Genomic DNA, 17,310 nt, shown 5'->3' on the forward strand with positions numbered 1-17,310 from the left:
GATGCAGATACAGCCTCCAGAAACTGAAGGGAATCAAAATTTTGTGACGTTATGGGCACACAACGTGTATATTATTTTATCTAATCTTTGGAAATTTTTCTGGCTTTAGGGGTCAGATGATTGCTTGGTCAAAATCTGGGCTACAGACGATGGGCGCCTGCTCTCAACGTTGCGAGGACACTCGGCTGAAATTTCTGACATGGCTGTTAACTACGAAAACACGCTGCTCGCTGCAGGCAGTTGTGATAAAATTGTCAGAGTTTGGTGTCTTCGAACCTGTGCCCCGGTCGCAGTGCTGCAGGGCCATTCAGCTTCCATTACTTCCATACAGGTAAGGAATAATGTTTTTTTATAAACTGTTAAATTAAAATGATACTAATGAATGTGGATTATGAACCGGGGCTAAAACTTCTCTTTTTGTCTGTGTTTGGCAGTGTAGATTTGCCCCGGCTTGAGGGCAAATCAAGATTTGCTCTCAATTGAGAGCATCAGATGAACTAGCTGAGGCAGAGAGAAATCTGTGGTGGCAGTCCTTACGCAGCAACTGAACCAACATTCCAGCATTCCTGGAGAGTATTTGCTTTTCAGAGGAATTACTGTCAGCAAAAAATCCTTATTCCACATTACTTGTTTGCTCGTTTTTTTAGCCTGTACCTCAAGGGGCTGTGCTCACTGGTGTAGCATCGAGCAGCCACAGCACAGGTGAGGGTTTGTAGATAACCTCCACTTGTGCCCTTGCGGTTTCAGTTGTGCCAGTAAACAACAGTGGAGCTGCAAAAAAATGACTGAACTTCCTGCACCCAGTTCTGTAGAGATGACACAGTCAGTAATGGCTGGTAATTGGCAGTTTATTTACTTTAAAAACAAAAAAATAAATTGGCTAGACAGAAACCTCCAACAAAGGAAAATTCCAGGATAAAAATAGACAGTCCCTGCAATTTGGCAGGTTATGCACATCAAGGAGGGATTGAGTGAGGACATTTAGCTCAGAATACCTTTCTGCTGGAACTTTTGCTGCCTTTGATTCATCATAATCTTCTCCTACACGCCAGTAGTTCTGGGGATCTAATTTCTCCCCCTCTTGCCTGTACTTTCCACTTTCCTCTGATTTTTAACTCTGTTGCAAGTTGCTTACTTTAAGGTGATTTTTTGGAGATATTTTATAATTTGGATTTGTGTTTTATGTATTTACTTAAATTAAAAAAATGTTTACATATACATACATCCCTCACAAGGTTTTTGGAAAACTCTGGTTATTTAGAAAATAGTAATTTTTATTTATGGCTTTTTGAGGAAACGATGAGTGATTCCTTTATCAAATACCAGGCAGATAGAGGATTAAACAGGTATTCTCTCATCTTCTTGCCCCATTCAGAGTGTCTAAGCTTGTTTCATGTCTCCAGTTTAAGTTTTGTGTGGTAAAAACAGACTTGCTAGCCAAAAAGTGGGTATTTTCCATTTCCTTGTCATTGTTTTTGTGCAAGTTCAGATTCTGTGGTTGTTCCTAATACTGCTCTCTGTACTCCTGGGGAGAAAGCGAAGGTGCTAATGAAAAAAATTCTTGTCAATGTCCGTTTGCAAGATTGTAGCATGTAAGGGGAGAATAAAATTATCTGATTGAACTTAAAACTTTATTTTTAGTTCTCTCCAGCAAGAAAAGGCACAACACGATACCTCACTTCTACTGGTGCTGATGGAACAATCTGTTTCTGGCAGTGGCATGCTAACACCATGAAGTTTAAGTAAGCCTGTTCAGATAATTATAATTATTTTAAAAGAAAGACAAGTTTATTCCGAATTTTAGAGCGGAGAGGAATGCTGGGATAATTCAGGGACTGTTTCTTCTCAATGAACAAGTTTCTTGGGGATATGTTCTGCCATAGACTTGCTGCTGGGCCACTGTGGTGTGACTGCAGAGCGCTTTCTTGTGTGTGTTGCAGAGCCTGTGGCATTACGATCCGGAGGGGAAGCTATTATTTGGGGTTGTTGTGCTTTGGTAGGCAGCGCTGTGGAAGAACTTAATGCTTTCATGTTTAGGACCAAGTCCTTGCCTAAAATGTTTTTAATCCAACGAACACGCATCTATGGATGTCATCAAACCCACACTTAATAGGAAGTAAATGGTATTAGAGTAAAGGATTGTCAGGTTCTGTTTTAAATAGATTTAAGTTGGTGAGTATCATGATAAATAAATTATTTTTTTTAATTTAGAAAATGATGGTTTTCTTACTAAACAAAGGAAAAATAAGCTGTAGCAAAATTAGGTATGAATTCTGAAATAAAGGGTTTTATGATGGACATACTGACCTGACCTTTTAAGTTGCAGTGAGGGTCTAAAGCAATGAAAAATAAAAATGTTGTCTTGTTGCATGTAGGGATCGCCCTGTAAAATTTGCAGAGAGGTCCAGGCCTGGTGTTCAGATCTCTTGTTCCTCTTTCAGTTCAGGTATGTATGCATTAGTAGGTAGCTGAAAGTATTCTGTGAACTGTAATTCCTTTTGGTGGCAGGGCTTCTTTTTACTACTTTTAAATGCAAGTGGTATCAAACCTTTTTTTCAGTTAATCACAGCACTGCCAAATTGTGATTGTTGGAAACTTTCCATGCTGTCTGCCTCAAGCTGCCCTCTCGTTCCTTCCTTCTTTCCTTCCGAGCTAACGTGGCTCAACCACCTCAGAGGCAGACAGCTTTCAGCCTGTAAAGTTCTGCAATGGAAAGTTCTTATAATCTGCCAGACAGGTGGCCTCTGTTCAGAGATCACACTTGCCAATCCCAGATTTGGCTGTACGGTAGGAGAATCAGTTCTCCTTAATTAGAGACTTCTTTGGCCTTCAGTACTTCCCAGTATTTCTCTTGGGACACTTTTGTCTTCTGTCTTTTGCTCTGGCTACCCAGGCTGCACATGCTGCTTCGTAGCAGAACAATAGGGCCTGTACCAGGCTGGGAGCACAGCAGTGAGGCTGGGTTAGTGAGCAGCTATTCACTAATCTGCTTAGTACTTCGTGCTGAACAATGAAGTATAAAATCATCTACTGAATGATCTGTAAGTGACCAGGTCCCTGTGGTCCATTGTATGTGTTTGGAAATACCAACTTGACTGGCATCCTTTGTTGCAGCACTGAATTCTCAACAACAGTGTTTTTTTACAAGCAAAATTATGTAATTTCTCATTAATTTTCGTTATCTGAAATCAAGTGCTATTCTAGAGCCCTGTGACCCTTTTCCATGTTCCTTTCTTAAAACCATGGATCCTAAATAGCTAAAACTATTTCAATGCCATAAACTACACATTACAATATTGCACGAAAAAAGAATACTAAACAGAATAAAAAGCTCCTGATTCAGCAATAATTTCTCATACACTTCAAATTGATATGTTTACATATTTTGTTTGGTATTGACCAGTGAGGATATTAAATTATTCCCCTTCTGTTTTCCTACGTAGGCTGACTGAGAGCACTGTGGTACTTTCTGAGGGAAAGCAGAATAGTTTGTTGGGGGAATGGTGTAGTTAGCATTTGTAAACCTTTGTGATAAAGCTGAAAATGTTGTATGCTTCATTGTTATGTTAAAGTTGGTATGGTCTTAGAAAGTACAGATTAAAGCAGAAGTTGTCAAAGTTAACTTCTTTTTTCAGGACATCTGTTCTTATTACATTGAAACTTTCAGTTTAAAACCACAGTATGTGTCTTTGACAATAAAGCAGTAATAAAAATTAGTTTTTACTCGGTTGGCTTTTCTTCTCACAGAAAACATTGTCTTTCTTAGGTGGCATGTTCATTGCAACAGGTAGTACTGACCACGTGATAAGAATTTATTATTTGGGCTCGGAATCTCCAGAGAAAATGGCCGAGTTAGAATCTCACACGGTAAGAGACGAACCAGAAAGCACTTCTTTTCCCCCCTGCTTTACCTTATTTCAGGGACCTAGGTTTTGTATGCCCTATTCAACTTGTATTTTTTTATGTCCCTAGAGTTTGGTTGGCTCTCAACACTGCAGTTTTTTAATACCTTGAGATTTATACTTATTTTTAAATTCCTCTGAGGCAGGAGATGCATGCAAAACATTTTATGTGTATTATTCTCTCAGGAAAACCTATATTCTTCCAGGAAACTGAGGGACTCGGTGTTTTCCTGTATTCTGGAAGAAAGTCTACGAGGGAATGGGGGGATTAAAGCAGTTTTCATGCAAGATGTTATTTTTCCAATTACGTTGACTCTTGATTATTTAATTATAGTTGTGACATAAATCTATGTAACAAAAAAAAAACAAACCAACAAAACAAACAAAACACACACACACAAAAATCAATTCTGGTTTTAGAGTGTACAGTCAAACTTTGGGTCATGGCAGTAATTTCATTTAGAAAGTGAAGAAAACTTGAGAGCATTCTTTCTGAGGCAATGCAGAAGGATTCTCATTAAAATTGAAAAATATATTAAATATCTTTGTAATGTCCTTTAGCTTCAGAGTTCTGAATCTTGATGGTTTCTATTAAAACCATTGAATGTCTCAATTTTATTGAAAGCTGATAAAGAAGAGCCACTAACATAGTGTCAAGCCTTTCTTCATTTCTTATTTGTTACTGACAGCAGGTGATAATAGTGTTATTTATTATGTGCGTGGTTAACAATATATCAGAAAGGGCAGCTTATAGCAACCCTGATAAGGCTCTCACTGATGAGGAGTTTGGAGCATTTATCTTTGAACCTTAATAGCCCAGCTGTCCACTTTAACAATATTTTATGGATTAGGGCTGAGACCTAAACTGATTCACTGAACTTCAGTGGGAGCCATGAGTCTCTCATTTAAGTCGCAGCTAGAGCTTCAAGTCAGGAAATGTAGCAAATGTTTTGCTTGCAAAAAGAACTTATTTTCCATATTCAGCAGTTCAGCTTTGGAATGAACTGAAATTCCTTTAATTTTTGAAAGTCTACTCGGTACTGCAGACTGCTGTCAGCCTGCCCCTGAAAAAATCCTGAGCTGGACGCTTGGCTATCAGCAGCTGGAAACATCAGTGGGAGTAAAGAATAGCAAGTGCGTGTAGCCAACACAAGTATTTAGCAAAATAAAAAGGCAAATCCACGTCTAAAGCTCAGTATTTGTTTCTCAACAGTTAAAAAAAGGTCAAATAAAGCCAAAATTTGCTTTTTATTTTTTGGACAACGTGTTTTGAAGTGCTTTAATGTTATGTCTAAAAATTGCAAACCTCCTGGGATCATTTATTTGGTTTAGTTCTTTCTCCATCATGTCGAGTGCTGTGCCTACAAGGCTTTGGGAGCTCTGGAAGTATTCTTATTCCTGTTAACAGGGGAGTGTAAAAAAGGTGCAGCGTTCCCAGGCAGAGCTTACCCCGGGTTTTGTGTGGTCCCGTGGCACTGTGCAGGAAGACTGCTCAGGCAAGAACAGAGCTGCTGCAGCTTCCTCCTCCTGAACAGTGTCAGGGAGGCTGAGTCAGAAATCATTTGCATCTCTGAGCTGCTTCTGGAGTGACGTGAATTCGTTGCCTCTCTGAAGTTGTCTGTTCCAACGTCTAACACGATATGGCTGCTTGGGGAAATTTTAACTTGAAATGTGACTTTTCTGCTCTTGAATTTGTAAGACCGTATGTTATAGGAGATGTATAAAAGATGCAAATTGCTAAATAGAAGCTCATCATGAAGGTCTTTTTGGATGAGTGTTCCATCTTACAGAGCACTTACTGCTATTTTTCCCCCCTTGTTTAGGACAAAGTAGTTGCAGTCCAGTTCTGTAACAATGGCGACAGGTGAGTGGCTGTCCTGGCATTTTTCCATGAGAAGTACGGTATTTAATTGTCAAAATCACTTTTCAGAGAGAACCTGGTGCAACAGGAAGACTGCAAACAGGCTGTGATTAATCTTAGATGAATTATTTAAAACATATTGGAAGATGTGTGCTATATCTACAAACTTAGTCTTGCTGAGTTCTGCTGTAGCAACAAAAGCCCTCTCTGACTGTACTTTTGCTTTGCTTTTTTTTTTTTTAACTGAGCGAATTGGAAACCATATTTTGCATCTTTTTTTCTGTAAGAGCGTCTTCTTACAGCTAGCCATGTTAAGTAGAGAATGGGTTACTTCTGAAGTACAAATATAAAATAAATAGAGTTGTGAGTGAAAGTTAGAACTGTTGCATATACACAGATCAGTTAGTTTAGGTGAATATAGTAATCCTGCAGCCCTAAAATTTATGGAATGGACCATTCCTGCCTCCAGAGCTTCTGTTTTTTAAAGCTGTGCAAAGTCAGGATGCTCATGCTGAAAGGTGCCCGTAGGCATGTGTGCGTGTCAAGCTTCTGCAGCACAGCTGTGCTGGAGTGCAGTTTGACAAGCTTTGATTAGTGATCAACATCCTAATGTAAATGTTTTTATGCCAGCTTTTGCTCATTTTCCTTATTTTGCTTGGCAGAAGGCTGAAGGGATGTGTGCGTGCAGGAGCCATCCAAGCAAAACTGTACCTTTGCCAGTGCAACTGCACCTGTACTCAGAGATCCTTGTCATGGAAAATTATATGGGAATGTACTGGTATAATTGTACTAACAGTTCCTTCCAGATGATGTTGAGAACACTAGTCTCAAAGAGGGTATTCAGTCATGTAGGCACTGAAAATTATTCTTTTATGCTATCGTGATTCTTTTAATGAAAAAGTTATAACCTCCTTTTTATCTTATTATAAAGAAATAGAAACAAAGTAAACCTGGAAAACTTCTTGCAGGCATTTTAGAACTTTTTCATCATGATGAAAAATTCAATAAAACTGAAAAGATGGAACAACCATTTATTAAGATAAAATTGTATAGGCTTGCATCGTTTTTACATGCGATTCTACATGTGAATGGAATATATTCATAAAGGTGCTGGCTATCCAGTGAAAGCATATTACTTGAGAAGCTTTTTAAAAAAAATTCTCAACAAAAATGACTTCTAGGCGTCAATGGCCAAAGCATTATGATGTAGTTAAATGCATCTGCCAGATGTTTGTTTATTTTTTAACAAGAAGGATTTAAAAAAAATGAAAATACCTGTGTAATACTTGTGTTCAGCTTCGCAGACAGGGCTATCCTCTTTTATTCAACTTGGATGTTTCCCTTCTCTGTCTTCACCCTTAGTGAAAACTTCCATAAGTTAATGTATTATAATTTATGCTAGACTCCTGGCATGTAATTTCTTCTTCTTTGCTGCCACTATGAACTGCTCAAGGGATTTGCTGATGTCATTAAAAAGGGAATGTGCAGCTTGTATGAATTACGACATTGAAGTCATTCCAAGGCCATCTGCTAGCTGTAACCAAATGTAATTAATGTTGTGGGATATAAACTGTTTCATACTGTACAAAATCTGATACGAAAATTGTAACCTCACTATCTTTTAATTATATTCCCTAGATCAGAGATGCACAAACAATGTAAAGAATAAGTGTTGAAAAAAATATTAAAGCCATTTCTAGCTTCTGTGCTGACTTGAATGGGTGTGCTCTGGGCTTGCCAAATTTCGTAGCTGCCTTTTTTTTTCTGTGGCAGGAGTTCATGGAGATTTTATGACTAGTTAAACACGCCAGTGTGTGGGAACATATAGAGTAAGAATATATACACTAGTATGCGTTTCCAAGTACATGTATACGTGTGTGTGTGTGTGCAGAGTGAATGACTGTCCTCTGCCAAACTCCTAAATATTCTTGGCACAGGATTTAGCATGCCCTCAGCACACTGCTGCTGAGGATGGACAACTCCATAGGGAAGCTACTGAATAGTGAGAGTGTAAGATCCCAAGACAGACATTTGGGTATTAGACCAGAAGCAGCAGTGGTTTATGCTTATTCAGAATTTCATAATTTGTTTTTGTTTGGTTGTTTTATTCCCCCTCTGTAGCTTAAGATTTGTCAGCGGAAGCAGAGATGGAACAGCAAGAATCTGGCATTACCATCAGCAAGAATGGAAGAGTATAGTCCTGGATATGGCTACTAAAATGACAGGGTAAAACTCAAACAAAGCACACTTCATAACATTGCTTACCCACAAAACAAAAACTTCCATCATATTTAAAACTATTATCTATGTTTTTTAGCTAATTTCAGTGCATGTTTTTTGTGTATTGAAATGCCATGGCCCTATCTGTTAAGTTACACAGCTGATTAGCGTAATAATGTTGTTATTAATACATTTGTAATTCCTGACTCTAGTGGTTGGGGAACACTTAGTGTTTTATTTTTTGGTTTCTGCCATTTCTCAGAAGAGTTCTAGTAGTGACTGCCATAATCAATTTCCTCAGGTCACTAGTGTTCATTTTATGCCAGATGCTGTGCTGTTTTATTTGTTGTGCTACAGAGTAGAGTTAAAATTACAATGAATACTAAAGGTGAACCAGAGAAAAAGGAGCACAATATTTGATATGCATGCAAATTTGGACATGTTCAGCAGGTTCCATTCCAGTAAACAAATGCAGTAAAATAAATACATAAATTGGCCATTAAGGCTTATTTTACTCACCTGAGGACAAATGACAGGATGCAGAAGGTTTCTAAGAGATCTGACACAGATTCTTTTTTGTAACAACCTTCCTTTATAAACACATTTTTGGATTTCTTTTTTCATTCCAAGGCAGAATTTCTTGTAATACATAAGTACACATCCAGAGTGAGCCTTAACACTGTATTTTTTCCCTAAGCTTTTAGGTAAGAGATGAGATGTGTTGATCTGGTTCTCAGGTTCAATTGGCATTTTGAGTTTTTCTTTTTGAGGTCCTCAGGTGTCATCTGTAAGTGGACTTGTAATTGAGCATGCACAGTAACAGAAAGCAGAGATGGACAAATCCATTAGGCAAAATTCCTCTTTGCAGCATTATTTGTATTTCATATGGTTATGGTTTTAATAAGCTAACTGGTAAAGTACGATTTGGATTTATTTAGCAAGTTTTTGCTTATTACGGAGTTTACTCCCATTGATGACTGGTAAGAAAAATGTCTTGTAGGAAAAGACTGCACTGAACTGAATAGCATGAATGAAAGAGTTGTGGTAGGTGAGGATTATCGATTAAAATGTGTGCTTTTTAAGGAAAGAAAACTGTAAATCTTAGTGGTACTGAGTTTCTCTTTCCGGATTTTACCCCTGCAGAAGCTATCCTTCATTCTCCTGCATTAGCCAGTAGTCACAGCGGTGGCAGCCATGCTCTCCCTAACTTCATTCTGAGTCAGTGCTGTTAAATGTTTCTGTATGTAGTTACTGATTTATTTCTTCTTTAAATTATGAATTTCCTTAGAAACAATGTAGCATCTGGGGAGGACAAGGTGACTAAGCTGAAGGTTACTATGGTGGCTTGGGATAGATATGATGCCACTGTCATCACTGCAGTCAACAATTTCCTTCTCAAAGTGTGGAACTCATCCACAGGGCAGCTTCTTCATAGCTTATCTGTGAGTAAAGTTCAAGTGAATAATCCCAAATTGTTATAAATGAACTCTGAAAATGATTTGAGGCCAAACTGCATCCTCATTCCTCCTGCTAAGCAAAGTTTGAGCCTGAAGTTTGCCATCTGTCTTGCGTTTTTTTGGGAGGAGTATATATCCCGGGGAAAGGAGCTGATGACCAAAACGCTGCTAGACCCTGCTGATTGCTGGCTGACAAGGGAGCCTTTTGGAGGCCACTGCTTCTGCCCAGATTGAAGGGCTGCAGCTGTTCTGGCTGCTGATCTCTACTTCCTCTCCCCTCTCCTCCATCTCCACTGTGTCTGAGGTACTTACCAAGCGGGCAGTGTAATAATGCCAAGCCTCTGACAGAAGTGTCAGCTTAGTACAGACACAGTTCTAGTCTAAAATCTAGTAAACTGAGCTGGTTTAAATATCCTCACACTTAATATTAGTGTGTTTGGAGATGTTACCTGGAGAAACATGACTTTCTTTTTCACCCTGCTTTCATTGCAGGGTCACGATGATGAAGTTTTTGTTCTGGAGGCTCATCCGTTCGACCAAAGGATCGTCCTTTCCGCAGGCCACGATGGAAATATTTTTGTTTGGGATATAGACAAAGGAACAAAAATTCGCAATTACTTTAACATGGTAAGAATGGTCAGGGAAGTGTGGTTTTTATTTTCATGTTCGCCTAAAACTGGACCTGAAGCAAAAGCAGATTTCATTATATACTGACTGTGACCAGTGTTACAGCAGGATCAGGGGAAAAACTCCTACATATTAACAAGAAAACACTGTACTCTTCAGTAAGCAATACCAAAGTATATTTTTTCGTGGGATCCTTACAGAATATTATCCATGTGTATGGTCACATGAATATGATAGTGATTCCCAGGGTAGAACAATGAAAACCAGTAAGCCTGTGTGTTGTAACACAGTGCTGTGGTCTGGGAAATGGTACGGTTGCCTTTGTGCTGCATTTATCTTAATACGCCCAGCATCAGGTCTGTTGGTTTGATTCCAGTGCTGAGCAAATGCAGCTGTGCAGCTTCAGGGCCTGAGCTAGCTTCCTGGCACTTGTGGCTGCGAAACCTGCTGGTGAGGAGCTAATACGTGTCTGAGTTCTTTCATGCAGGCTTCATGCTGTATCTTCTATTACATAAAAATTAGACTTCTAGGTAGTTGTTTCAGAACACGCATTGAAAGTTGCTCTGAAATTTCAGTGCAATTGAAGAAAGAAAAAAAAATGACTCCATTGGTCAGTGGGCTTTAATAATTAAATGGAAAAATATAAGAGAGTCTTGAGTGAAATGATAATTTTCACAGAATTAGGATCTAATATTTTATGGGACACTGGTAAAATGTTCTTAATAGTCACTGTATAGAGAATACATGATTGTGAAAGGGATGTTCTATGCTTGTACACAGATTGAGGGCCAAGGCCATGGAGCTGTTTTTGATTGCAAGTTCTCACCAGATGGACAGCATTTTGCCTGCACAGACTCTCATGGACATCTGCTACTATTTGGTTTTGGATGCAGTAAATATTATGAAAAGGTGGGTTGAATGAATTTTAAACTCATCTGTGTCTTGACCCGATTTTGTCTTAGGAGTAGTTGTGTTACAGTTTATTCCTTCTCCCTGCACCAGACTAAATAGTAATTAAATCATGGAGCACTTGCTGTTTATCTAAACCAAAAAAATTTAGACAGGAGAGTCTCTAGACAAGGGAGCAAGGCATTAACTTCGGTGTATTCACCTCCATTGGCATATTTTACTACTGAATTTTTGCATCAGGCCTTGATAATAAAACGCGTTTGCAGTAGGAGTCTGTTCTCTGTCATAACATTTCTTCTGCTGATCTTAAGTGTAGGAGTTGTGGTATGTGGGTGTGGGTATGGGAGCCATTCCAGAATTGCAAGACAGCTGCAAGTGGCCATTTATTTATTTACTAAATTGCTTTTCTTGCAGATTCCAGATCAGATGTTCTTCCATACAGACTACCGACCACTGATCCGTGATGCAAATAACTATGTGTTGGATGAACAGACTCAACAGGCTCCACATCTTATGCCTCCCCCCTTTCTGGTGGATGTTGATGGAAATCCTCATCCCACGAGATTCCAGCGGCTGGTACCGGGGAGAGAAAATTGCAAGGATGAACAACTTATTCCTCAGCTGGGATATGTAGCTAATGGTATGGTGTCTGAAGTTTATGCATAATACATGGATTGCACAGTATTGAGTACTACTTCACAGGGGTGGTTACTGTAAGAGCTTACTTATTTCAGTTGTCTTCTGTAACTGGTGGTTTACAATCAGACGAAGTAGAAGAAGAAATGGGGGGGCTTTATGGCATAAAGGAAGTGTATGCAATTAACTTGAGGCAAGACGAAGAGACTGCAGTATTCTAAAATCTGTGCACTTCTACGTATTTGTATGGCAGCATGCTTAATTGTCCCATTAATCTTGGGGTTACTATGTACACGAGTAAGGAAGCAGGAAGTTAAGAAAGACCTTGAAAAACTAATTTTATTTTTTAAACTTTTTTTTCTTGTAGATAGAAACTTTTCCACAATGCTGATCTCCAGTAGAGATCTTCCGTTGTTACCTACTGAAGCATAATTCCTTTCTGCTGTTTCTAAGTGCTTGCATTTATAGTTAACAATTAGTCTGTAATTTTAGATTTTTATTTTAATGTCTCTTTCAAACTTCGCTTCTATTTATTACATGAGAGCAGAAGGATAGCTTGTGATCAGATGTTTTGCAGGGCAGACAGTTACAATTTGCACAAGTTAAAATTTGATTGTTTCTGTAGTATTTATAAATCAGAAATCAATCATTTGGTAAAGTCATGGCTTTGTTCTTGTCAAGGTGATGGTGAAGTAGTTGAACAAGTCATTGGGCAGCAAACTAATGACCAAGATGAGAGTATCCTTGATGGCATGATCAGAGAGCTGCAAAGGGAACAAGATCTAAGACTAATTAATGAAGGAGAAACTCTTCCAAACCCTCCACTCAATAGATCCCACTCTGTTAATGGAGGTAAGCATCCCCTCTTTATCCATCATTTCTTTTAGTGAAGCACAGCAAGGTACTAATGGAAACATGTTCAATTTGGTGTGTATTCTGGGAGTGTATCTTTGAGGATGCTTTCTCTTTTGTTCTTATGCATATTTTAACTTGTGTGGAGTGCTTGGATGTTGCTAATGATGTCTGAGGAATTAAAAGTTTAAGGTGCAGCTGATCACCTTACTAACTGGGCTGTGAGTATAATGAGCTCGATTGTGAATGTTTTCTAAAAATACATTTGAAGTTCTCTGTATTGTCTTGATGTTACTTGATCACTACGGAGATGATACGTTCTAACTGAATAATGTCAAGTTAACAGTATATAATTAGAGAATGTCAGTGGAATACAATGTTGTGACAGACTAATGGCTTCCTTGTGCAGCCCAAATGCTAGAGCTAAGCATCAGATCAGTGTTTATACAACAAACATGTCTGCTCTGTCTTAGTGTTTCCTTAGAAAGCCTGAGATTATTCTGTTGGTAAGTGATCTGCTACTGTGACTTTCTTTTTAATATGCAAAGTGATTAAAAATTTAAAGCAAACTCAGTCAGATAGGAACAGCTGACTGTGAAGCAGCTGCTTGAGTGCAGTTGTAACAGAGCAGATGCTGTGGACTTGTGCTGCAAGTCATCTCGAGCTTTTAAAAAATTTACATTTGCTAATAAATTAGTTTTAAGTTAAATGACCAATTACACCTTTGAATCAGGTTTTCCTGGCAAAACTCATTAGGACTGCTAGACAGAGTTTAAATTTAAGAAGGAATAAGAAAAATATTAGTGAAAAATGCTGAAAATACACTTGGATTTAAATTGGTGTAGTCGAGAAAGCGGCCTGGCAGCTAGCTTCAGTTCACAAGAGTCTTTTCTGCTTCTTGTGATAGGTGGTTGTGCTGTGCAATTCCTCGACTGTATTGTAAAATAAATAGAAATGCCCCTGTGTTTGTGAGAGGGAACTTCCAGATATAGTGGTTTAGAAATTAACCTAGTTACATTCCAGAACTTGCACTGATCAGTGACTTTGCCACATGAACTGCTCCATTTGTCCGAGTTAAGTAGAGTATGTATGGACTGTCTGGCATTTTAATAGCTGAATACTTTTATATAAGTTTGTGCAACCGTGAATTCGTTTTTTTTTTTTTCATGTTGCTAACCATATTTAAGCATGTAGAAATTGTTGATGCGTTCCCAAATGGCAAGATAAATTAAAGGAATAGTAGTAGCAGTGATTCTGATATTACCAGCTTTTTCACTTTGTTTTCCTACCTAAAGTTTCAGTCTGTTTTCTCCTGAGTATGTAGCACTGCGTTGTTGTGCCACCCAATGAAAAGGGCAGGGAAGGAGCAGTGCCTGTGGTACAGTAGATAAACATTACAAATAGAGACCAAGTGGAGGCACAAGAGAAATGTTAAACCTTGCAGCAGCCTGTTATTTTAGGTGACAATCTCCTCTTTTCCTCCACCATAGAATTTAAAATTCAGAGCCTCTAAACAGTTAACAGGACTTTGCTTTGAGTCACTTAAATGCCTTTACAATTTTTCTCATAGCTTATATTCTCTGCTTGCAAGAGACATCTCAAAGATATTGCAAGCTACAATATTACAGTAGTCTACACATCTCCAATAGTCCAAGGCCAATGTGTAAAACCCTTGGATTGAAGTAAAAGACAAAGCTACTTGACAGAGAATAAGTGTTATTTGTTGCCAAAAGGAAGTTCTTTGTAATCCTTAAGCTTTAAATTCCACTTTTATTGGTGAGTCATAGAAGTGAAGAAGAATCTTTTTCTTCCTCAGCTCTTCGAAGTCCAAGTTTGGAGATTGCATCTCCACCGAACGTTGGTCTCCGGAGAAGTGGTCAGATTGAAGGGGTTCGGCAAATGCACCACAACGCTCCCCGGAGTCAAATGGCAACAGAGAGAGATCTCATGGCGTGGAGCAGAAGAGTAGTGGTGAATGAGCTTCCCCCAGGCATCAGCAAGTAAGTGAGATAGGAAAAGAAAATTAAAATTGCGTAACGTTTATGGAACCATGTTCCATGTGGTTTTGAAAAATGACTTTCCAGAAATAAGTTTGCTTTTTCGTTGTTTGTTTGGAAATGCAGGTAGTAAGATTAGAGTGGTAGCTGCTGTTGAAGGATTAAAAATAATAATTCATTCTCCTCTCAATTATATCTTTCTTCAGTGGTTCAGAAAACACATTTTTAATTTTTGATGTGGGACTTTAAATTCTTCCCTCTTCCCAAAGCTTTATTAAAAATGTGTGTTTTGTTGGTTTGTTTTAATACATTTCAATTTCCTTGGGTTGATGTATGCTCTTAGCAGGACCTGTGGACAGATTTCTTGTGGCAAGGGAACCAGAAGTATTTTCATGTGTATTTTAGTGAGACTGTCAAGTTATGTGATGATCTCATGAATAAAATGGATGTTTCCTTTGTATAATTTAGGGTGCAGGAAGAATGTAGAGCTGCCAAAGGTGAAATCGAAATTGGTTTATACAGTGTTGAAAAGAAGAGAAAGCCATCCCACACCTTACAACGGGTGAGTTAGTTCACCAGGAGAGAGAATCTGGGTGTCAAACAGTTCTGAGCACTCAGCTAAAAAAACAAACAAACAAACAATAATGAAATTCTATCTGTTAAATGATTTAGAAGATCAATAGTGCTAACTGTTACTTTGCTCTGTAACTTGTCTGTTTTTATACTGTAATTTGCAAGTAACTATGATAAGTCTCCATCCATGAGGCTTCAGTTGTTGGAAGATGCTGGGAAAGAGAAAGAGCAGCATCATGGGGAATGCTCAGTTTCATTTGTAGAAATTAGGAGAAAGATTACAGGTGCCACGCTTGCAGTGGCTATCTTATCTTATCCAGAGGCTGCAGGTATTTTTCTAAGAAAAATTGTATTTCTTCATAACCTTCCTATTAATAAGGATTTCTTCTTAAAAAAAAAAAAATATTGATACTGAACCAAAAAAAAAAAAAAAAAAAGCAGAACCATTTGCTTGTTCACTGAAATGAACAACCACAATTCTGTAAAAGATGTCTTTTCAGTTCTAATTCTAGATTTCCTAGGTAGCATTTGTAGATGGGTAACAAAGTACAATTACTTTAATGGGGCATCTTTTAACTCCATAGTTCATTATGGAATAAGTAATCTCTTTCTGTTTGTCCCTCCTGTCCTGTGACAAAAGAATGATTACCAGCCAGGAAGTGGAAGGTCTTTGAGAAGAAACCAACGCAAACGCCAGCACGCCTACCAAACACGCTCCACGATAGAACACAGTCAGCAAGGAGCGAGTCAAAACGCACGTGCACGGGAAGAATCAGACAGCTCCTCAGAGGTCTGACACATCAAGTGATTCTTTAGATAAGTTCCCTGCTCACAAATGTTGTGGTTTGACAACAGATGTGCTGAGAGCACTGTTGCTTTCAGGGCACTGAGTTTCTCCACCTAGGAAGAAACAGTCAAACCACTAAGCTTTTTGGATGTGTGGTGTTACTGTAGCTTGTTGATCTTGGACGGAGAAGGATCCTGTACCTCAATGCCCATACAGTATTCAAAACTAGCTTAAAACAGGTTGTGTATTTTTGGAAATCTGCAACATTTTCAAGGAAATTTAATTGAGGTGCATTAAACCACATACTATTTTGGCCAGTCACATGTAGTAGAGTTCATATTGCACATATTGTACATATATTGTAGGTCAGATTCAGTACTTTGATTTCATTTGCATCTGTAGGCTGTTGAAAGAGATCGTGTGTTGTTAGTAATCAATGATATTGTCAAGGGAAGAACTTGAAGCATACCAGATTAAATACAACTTGTTCTCATTAAGGAAGCATGCAAATTAAAAAGAGACTGAACTTTGTCATTTTGTAAATGCACGGAACATACAGAATAGCTATAAAGCTTATTTGTATTTAAGGACTGGTTTGAATTTTAACTTTTTTCCTCAAGTGAGGCAAACTATGTAACTTAGTTGCAAATAGAAATGATAGGTGTTAAGCTTTGACCCAAAATGAAACCTTCTGTTTTTAATACAGGAAGATGAGACAGTTGGCACAAGTGATGCATCTGTGGATGATCCTGTGGCGGCGTGGCAAAGTGAAAGCAGTTCCAGGTAGAGTTAGTAGTCTTTTATCTCTTGTAGTAGGTGGTTATATAATTTAAGTAAGACATTTTATATTGTGATACTATGCCAGCAAGTTCAGGAAGAAGTGTTAATGACTGGCCTCATAAACATACCAATCTGTTACACCCTATGACAGATTGAACAAATTGCTTAGTACACTTAAGTAGTTTAAAATGGTAACCAACAAAATTTGAAGTCTTAGGAACAGAGAGAAACTTCTATGTATTTGAGCGATTAAGTAATTTTGGAAGCTTTGGTAACAGTACTTCAATACAGTGTGAAAAAGTCATACTTTTTGAAGACTGACTCTTTTTCCAATCCTGCTTGAAGCATTTCTATTTTATTTTCCAAAATGAAGAATAATTTTGAAAGACTATTTTATGAAAATTTCTTTTTTTTTTTTTTTTTTTTTTTGCTAATAACCGCTTGAAAAAATGATGCTAATTAATCATATCTAATATAAATATTGATAGAAATTCATACATACTTTTCGTTCATGTTTTGGTAGGTTTTAAGTTTGCTGTTGTCAATACGTATTAGTGTACAAGTTCTACAGTCTCTTTTCTTAACACTATGCTTTTATAAATGGAAGGGATGTAAGCTAATGGAAATACTGTTTGTGTTAGTTGGTTATTAAAGAAGTTAGAAATATTTGGATAACAAAGAAGTTAGAAATATATTTTTAAGAATATTG

The 17,310-nt window shown here is 38.0% G+C and overlaps 1 protein-coding gene across 3 annotated transcripts in view; it reads left to right on the forward strand.

Annotated features, from left to right (window-relative positions):
• Positions 1-17,310, forward strand: part of BRWD3 (bromodomain and WD repeat domain containing 3) — a 52,669-nt gene that overhangs the window by 16,295 nt on the left and 19,064 nt on the right. For all 3 annotated transcript variants that reach the window (XM_084293978.1, XM_084293979.1, XM_084293980.1), the window contains 15 exons: positions 110-331; positions 1,642-1,742; positions 2,376-2,446; positions 3,767-3,867; positions 5,726-5,766; positions 7,885-7,989; positions 9,272-9,425; positions 9,933-10,067; positions 10,848-10,976; positions 11,391-11,616; positions 12,294-12,464; positions 14,281-14,464; positions 14,930-15,023; positions 15,675-15,824; positions 16,528-16,604. In XM_084293978.1, coding sequence (XP_084150104.1) covers positions 110-331; positions 1,642-1,742; positions 2,376-2,446; positions 3,767-3,867; positions 5,726-5,766; positions 7,885-7,989; positions 9,272-9,425; positions 9,933-10,067; positions 10,848-10,976; positions 11,391-11,616; positions 12,294-12,464; positions 14,281-14,464; positions 14,930-15,023; positions 15,675-15,824; positions 16,528-16,604 — 1,961 coding nt within the window. The remainder of the gene's footprint in view (positions 1-109; positions 332-1,641; positions 1,743-2,375; positions 2,447-3,766; positions 3,868-5,725; positions 5,767-7,884; positions 7,990-9,271; positions 9,426-9,932; positions 10,068-10,847; positions 10,977-11,390; positions 11,617-12,293; positions 12,465-14,280; positions 14,465-14,929; positions 15,024-15,674; positions 15,825-16,527; positions 16,605-17,310) is intronic.

The sequence above is a fragment of the Netta rufina genome (genome assembly GCF_964035555.1).
Source record: "Netta rufina genome assembly, chromosome: 12".
Lineage (NCBI taxonomy): Eukaryota > Metazoa > Chordata > Aves > Anseriformes > Anatidae > Netta > Netta rufina.